General features: G+C 39.6%; 1 protein-coding gene across 1 annotated transcript in view; it reads left to right on the top strand.

Moving 5' to 3' along the window:
* The window catches only part of ADAMTSL3 (ADAMTS like 3), a 519919-nt gene extending 512627 nt beyond the window's left edge, over positions 1-7292 (top strand). The window contains exons 35-36 of the mRNA XM_081292846.1: positions 5096-5310; positions 5868-7292. Of these exons, the coding sequence (XP_081148972.1) occupies positions 5096-5310; positions 5868-5974 (322 nt within the window). The 3' untranslated portion in view covers positions 5975-7292. The remainder of the gene's footprint in view (positions 1-5095; positions 5311-5867) is intronic.
* The last annotated feature ends 238 nt before the right edge of the window (positions 7293-7530 follow it).

Here is a 7530-nt window from a genome sequence, read left to right on the forward strand (position 1 = left end):
AACAGCTGCCTTCATTTCAACAGACAACCTAGTTTCCTATTTTGCTGAGAAGATAGAGGCCACACACAGATTGATATGCATTGTCCCAGATGTTTAACTTTGCATTCAGAAAGATATATTTGCAATACAAATAAGTACTCCCTACATGGATTGAAACTTTTATCATTTTTCTGAAATTTGTGTATTCTATTTCAGAATGTATTGTAGACTTTCCCCCTATCCTGGTTCATAAAGATTGAACTTGTCCTTTTTAATTGTTGCATTTAATATTCTATTATTCCAATGTTGATGGACATTTGACTGTTTTAATTTTTCCACTTTTACAAACAGATGCTGCAGTAAACATTCTGGAACATATATCTTTACACAAAATTGGTATATTTTTACAGAGTAAATTTTTAGATATGTAATTGAATTAGTAGACATTATCATTTGGATACTATCAAATAACCATCAAAATACCCAGACCAACAATATCTGATACCCCCACTTTCATCCACATTGAATACATTTTCAGTCTTTCAAAAAAATTGCCAATCCAATAGATTAAAACATTATGTCTCTTTGTAATCTGTACTTTTCTGATTACTTTTCACATGCATTTTTAGCTCCTTAGAGTTTTTCTTGAACCCATGTTCTTTTTGTTCCATTTATGTCACCATTACTCTTGGGCAGGCAACTATCATCTCACCTGGTCTACTGCCATCCAGCTGGTCTCCCTCCATATAACCATGCTTTTCCCCAAATGAGTCTCCACACTACAGCCTGAGTGAATTTTCCAGGATGCAGATCTGATTATACCACCACCACCTCCACCTAGCTCACTGTTAGCATAAAATCATGTTATATATTTTCTTGCTCCTAAGAAGAAAATTAATCCAAATGCAGGGCTAGGGCTGGTGCTTAGCAGTAGCACACTTGCCTGGCATGTGTGAAGGACTAGGTTCGATTCTCAGCACCACATATAAATAAATAAATAAAATAAAGATCTATCAACAATTAAAAAAATAAAAAAGCAAATTAACCCAAATCCTTAATGTGCCCTATAAAATTCCACAGGCTCAAGTCCTACATCCTCTTCACACCTGTATCCAAACCTCATTCTTCTCTGTCTTACTCCTTGTGTTACAACCATACTGTCCTTCTGTTTTCCTGGGTGTTCTTGGATATTTCTAATCAAAGACAGTAAAAACAAGATCTGGGGTGTGGCTCATGGTAGAGTGCTCACTTAGCACACAGGAGGCACTGGGTTCGATTCTCAGCACCATATAAAAAATAAATAAATAAAATACAGGTGTGAGTCCATCTATAACTAAAAAAATATTTTAGCTCAGTGGTAAAGCACTTGCCTCTTACATCTGAGGTACTGGGTTTGATCCTCAGCACTACATAAAAATAAATAAATAAATAAAATTGTTATTGTGTCCATCTACAACTAAAAATAAGAAACAGGTTGAAAATCTGATTAAATAGGGCTTTAGACAAAAGATATGGAAGTAAAATAAAAGGGTGGATATTTTTCTAAATAATAGAAGAAAAATTCTTAGAACTGATGGTTGGGGGTCATGTTACCTTTCATTTTATTTTGACTGTTTCTTCCAGGACTGGCTATTCTGCTTTTATAACCTGGTGCTTTCTTTCATGCTGTTATTATCCCTTGAATATTTGATGGTTTATAGATGAAGGATTAAGTTGATTAATGGTCTCATTTTCCCCATAGATCTTTGCTAAATTGGTATGCTGACTGTGGGCTTGCCAAAGATAGGTGCAGTGTTAGATTTCCTTTTTAAGTGCCTAGTAGGGAGCAGTGGGCAGGCTGGAGAGGCATCCCCCAGTAGCCACAGTGTTACAGGATGTCTTGCAGAGAGTGTCATTAGTCTTTGTGAATGGAGGCTCAGTGTGAGCAGGCTGTCTGCTAGAGACATCTATAGGTCCAGGGAAGGGTTTAGGAGGTATGACCTAAAAGGGCATGGGAATTGTTAGGGTAAAGACAGTCCCAACTTGTGTTAAGAAGACAACATGGGGACCTAAGGAAACATTGAGCACATAGTTGCCCAAAGTGATGATTACTCATCTCAGCCAAGAGTTAGAATCAACCTGGGAAGTTTCTCTGAAATAAGGATTCTTGTTCCTTACTTCAGACTTAATGAATCAGAACATTCTGGAAACTGCATAACAATCTATGCCTTTTCAAAGCTGCCCACTTCTGCCTACTTCTCACAACCCTCCCGGCTTGGGGTTTGCCATACTCAGAATCACCAGCTCCATCTGGCTGGTGATGCAGGCAATTATTTGAAGTAAGAGTGAAACAGGACTGAATAGAAACAAGAAAGTGAGAAAAGCTAGGGTTGCTTTATGATTTTTTCTGACATTTCTACATTCATTTTTTATGTAGAAAAACACATGACCTCCAATTTGTGCACAGTGCTAGTACCCAATCTGTGTCTACCTGGTTCAGGTATTCCCATCCCGGGTCATTCTATCCCTGCTCAGGAGGAAGTGGCCCCTCTGCTGATCCAGCCTGCCATTTGTTTTACTCTGACCTCCATGATCAGTCTCTGAGCTGCGGTGAACTTCCACTTCTGGGTTTGTCTATGGCTCTCTGAGCCTCTTATCCTTTATATTTGGGATGCCCTTGCCTCCCATCAAAGCAGAAGAAATGGTTGTATCACTTAAGGCCTTTTGGACTGGAGATGACAAAAGTCAACTTGGAATGATTTCTGCAAAGAGGGCAAAAGATTTTTTAATAAGACAAGACCAATTAACATGTGTATCTTCTTTTTTTTTAAATTTTTTATTGATTATTTAAAGCATTACATAGCTCATGATATATCATCTTTCATACATTAGACTCAAATTGTGTTTTGAACTCCAATTTTCACCCCAAATATAGATTGCAGAATCACATCTGTTACATTAACATGTGTATCTTCTTAAGTATATTTTTGGAATATTTGTTGAAACTTTTCGGTAGAAAAGCTGATCTCTACATAGGGAGACGGCTGAGGAGTATTCAGTCTCTGCCTTGTTATTCAAAGTGACTCAACCATGGTCCCCTAAGTGTCATATCCACCAGGGAAAACAAGCAGTTAACAGAGTGGGTAACCTCCCCTTTCTTCCTCCCTAAACCTTATGAACCATTGGGACAGTATGGTTAAACCCTTTGATGGAGACTCCCCCTACTGGCAAATTAAAGTATCGCTTCCCACTATGTGTTAAGCTCTCCTTCAAAGAAATTCAGGTTATTGCTGTTTTCTCTGTTTTGTTACATTTCTAGTGGTTGTTTCAACATTCCTTATAGACTTTTATGTCCTGATAAGGAGTCTTTAATATGGATACAAAAACGTCTCAAACCTGGCTGCCATGGCGCATGCCTGTAATCCTAGCAACTTTGAAGGCTGAGGCAGGAAAATACCAAGTTTGAGGCCAGCCTCAGCAACGTAGTCACACCTTGTCTCAAAATAAAATATAAAAAGGACTGGGGATGTATCTTAGTGCTTTCCTAGTATGTGCAAAGCCCTGGGTTCAATCCCCAGTACTTAAAATTCTCAAATAATCCAAAGAGAGATGCAGTCAGACCTCAGGAAGGACCATAACCAAGAAATGAAAAGCCATTTTTTTTTGTTTTGTTCTGTTTTTCTCCTCTTATCTCTACTGCTCCATGTGTATTTGCTTTATTCTTTGCTGTTTCTTGAAACTTCTTTCCCATCTTTCTGGCCCATGTGGCAGAATGTGGCAATCACTACTCCTGGCTTCAAGTTTATATGTCTTGTCCAGCAACCTCCAAATTCCTAAAAGATAACTATTGACCAGTTCATGTGAGGGCCCCCTTCCTATCATCTTTGCAGTAGAGAGACATTCTTATACAGTACAAATATATCTTCCAGAACCCTGCCCAGGACACATAACCCAAAGTGGATCCATTAAGGTGGCTCTCTCCTCCAAGATAAACATTTTTCCCAAATCAGAAAGTATTGAGTTTCAGTTCTGTTTTAAAAGCCAGGGGAATCAAATAAATTCCTCTTCCTAAATAAATGGTCTTTGGTAGTTTCTGATTAGACATCTTGGTGTGGCCTAAATGTACATGTTAGAGCACTTCTCTTGGTAGACAGGGTTGCTCACATATAAATTTAGACTCTTACTGGAATACGCTTCAAGTGCTTATAAACAGAAAACTCAAAGCTTGTTAACAAATTTGAAGTGTTTTACTGTGGTCATTATAGTAAATAATACTCTTCCTTGCCTAAATGGAACAGCTCCAGCTTATCAGCAACAGCCTCTCTTCTGATGTGTGGGCTGTGGTGTTGAAAGTCAGGGCAAACAGTTTGCTTGCTGTGCCTTCTTTGTGAGAGCACATCTAAGCAGGGACTCTCAAGCCCCAGGGAGTAGGGGATGTTCTGTCATTCTAGATTGCATGGCATAGAAGCAGGGGGATATTTCAGTTTTAGATGGAGGACACCCAGAGACCTTCCACCTGCCAGCAATGAGAAGAAAAACCTTTCCAGTGGTGGTGATGCCTTGCAGTAATCCCATGTCCTCTCAGTGATCTCTTCTGTGTAAACTTGAGTGTGAGCTCTCAACTTTGGATTTTAGTGGCACCTATTTCATCCTGTCTCATACTGTGAAAATGTGCTTGCTTGTTGACTCCACCACATATTTTTAAACATCATTTTGGCACTGGGATTATATGTCACCAATTTCTACATCCTCAGAGCCTTGTGCTTGATTCACAGAAAGTCTTAAATGTTTATTGAATTTTTCTAAAATAGTTCTTCCCCTTTTTCTCCTATCATATATCTGTGTTGATTTTCAGAATCTTCCTAATATACCTTGGGCTAACTTATATAACTATAAGGTCATTCTCTATGGCTTAAAAACTGTCCATATTCTGAAGTAGACAGATTCTCTTTTCTATGGCCACAATTTTACCATTGCTTTGCTTAGCCAATCATGGACACTTAGAATTGGTTTCCTGGTGAATTGGGTCCTAATTGTCAAAGCCTTAGTATATAGAATATATAGTAGGATAAAAGACTTGATCCCATCAAGAAAGTGACACCCAGCCTCTCCTGTTGATATTCTTTTCCTATTTCAGGCCCACCTTTAGGAGGAATTGCACATCAGGAGCCTGCAATGTGTGTTGGCGCACAGGCCCTTGGAAGCCCTGTACAGCAGCCTGTGGCAGGGGGTTCCAGTCTCGGAAAGTCGACTGTGTCCACACAAGGAGCTGCAAACCTGTGGCTGAGAGACACTGTGTGCAGAATAAGAAACCAGCTTCCTGGAGGCACTGTCTTGGGCCTTCCTGCAATGGTACGTACCCCTCCCAGGTGTCACCACAGCTCCAGAGATCTTGTCCTAACCTGACCTTGATGATGTCAACCTCATCAGAGTCACTTCTTGAGAGGCCACTCAGAACAGGTGTGGTGGCTTGGGACAATAGATGAGCTCTTTGATATGCCAGCAGCATTGATTACTGCCTTTCCAACAAGCACTGGCAAACTCTCCACATGTTTCCTTCTACCAGGAAGAAATGTCCTGAACTTATGTGTCAAATTTAATTGTATGTTATTTTTCTAGAGAGCAGGGGTCCATGACTCTGCCAAAGCTAAGTGCTTCTCTGAGCCCTGAGAGCAGCAGCATGGGCCAGAGGGGCTGTGAGGTTCCCAGGGGCACCGAGAGAGGCCACTTGGCTGAATTGAGAAGTGAGTCCACTGCACTTCTGAATCCAGGACAAAGCAGTGGCCCAAGCTAATGATAGTTTCTTCTCCTCACTCTGTGATCCTAATTTATGGCTTTTCACAAAATCCAATGACTTTTAGTCAGCCTTTAATGAGCCACATGTTACTGATTCTTTTTCTTCTTTGCAGGCGACTGTGCAGATACAACTCACTACTGTATGTTCATAAGGCACCTTAATTTGTGTTCTCTGGACCTCCACAAACGAAGGTGCTGCCAGTCATGCCAAGAAGGGTAAACTTATGGAGGGGTTGTGATGCTGCTGTGACTATTAAAAAAAAAATCAAAGCTCTTTTCCCCATGTCTCTGGTTCAAAAACATGTATTTCCTAAAGACTCTGGATTCCTTGATCAAACAGAGGTTGATGCAAAAACATCCCTGTTAAAATTTTGTAAAGTGAAATTTCCCCATGGTCGGTTTTTAATTCCACTTCCTGTAAATGATGTATTCCAAGATTAACATAGTAATGTGCCAATGCACTTGGGACTTCATCATGTCTGCGTAATCGGGAAGTCACCAAGATAGTGAGCACATCCTCGAATGCTGTGATTTGTAAACTAGCACAGAGTGGTACATCCTGAAGTCTTAGGAAGCACAGCAACTGAGGAAACTTCCTATTCTCTCAAGTTGTAGAGTTTCAACAAGTTTGTGAGGTATCTACAACTGGCCAGTAGTTGTTCAGATGTTATCATTAATGGCATTTGCAAAGATGCTTAAGTTCAGTCTGTGAAAAAGAGATAATCTCTTGGACAGGCTTATAACTCCAATTGACCCGAGGATTCATGAGGAGGTGGCATCCTGTCCTTGCTCTCGAGCACTCTTGTAAGAAAACACAGAGGAAATATTGCTGCCATTTTCACAACTACAGGAATCCATCTGTGACCAAATGAGGCATCTTGGAAATCAAAGAAGAGGGAAATTTAACCTTTTCTACTGATTTTGAAGTATATACAATGCTTTAAGAACTGTGAATAGAACTTTTTCTAAGCACTATTCTCTTGCACACAAACAGAAAATCAAAGCCTTTTAGACCTAATTTATGCATAAAATAATATTCCTGAGGATTTTTATTTTGGAAAGTTTATAAGAAAGTAATCTAATAAGATACATAATTGAAAAGAATTGTTTATATAAAATAACTGCTTGAGTTGATTTTTCAGTAAATCCAAAGTGAATTAGAGTTAGGCGGGAAGTTACACTTTTAGAAGTTGGAATTAGGATTTGGTTTAGGCTTTGGGGAAGAAAGGTTAGGGTTAGTTTTCAGCTAGGATTGAGTTAGGTGAGAAAGGAAGTTAAATTAGGGCTAAGGCTGTGCTTGGTTAAGGAGTTGGGCTGAGGGCCAGGTTGGGGCAGGGTTGGGTTGGGTTTAGATTGGGTCCATGCTGGTGTGATAGTGTCAAGGTGAAAGTTAAGTGTGGAGTAAGTGTTGCCTCTGAAGCAGGTTCAGGCTAGCATTAAATTGTAAACTCTAGAGCTAATTTGGTTGTGGTAATCTTTTCCTGGTATTCCTCCAGTTATGGTTTTAGATGGCACACAACCCCAAATAAATGGTTAGACTTCTTTTTTTTTATCATCTGAACTTTTTATTTTATTTTATTTTATTTTTTTTTTATTGGTTGTTCACAACATTACAAAGCTCTTGACATATCAGTGTCCTGACTACCTGTCACACGCTGCCTATAGCCTGTTGGCAACAAAGTTTCCCAAGGCAGGTTGTGCTAGATCTAGTTCCTGATCAATAATTGAACTGTGCAATTTTGGCTTTGGATTTGTCTGTGGATGAGCTTGCTGAGT

Source organism: Spermophilus citellus, assembly GCF_964194105.1.
Source record: "Spermophilus citellus genome assembly, chromosome: 4".
Classification (NCBI taxonomy): domain Eukaryota; kingdom Metazoa; phylum Chordata; class Mammalia; order Rodentia; family Sciuridae; genus Spermophilus; species Spermophilus citellus.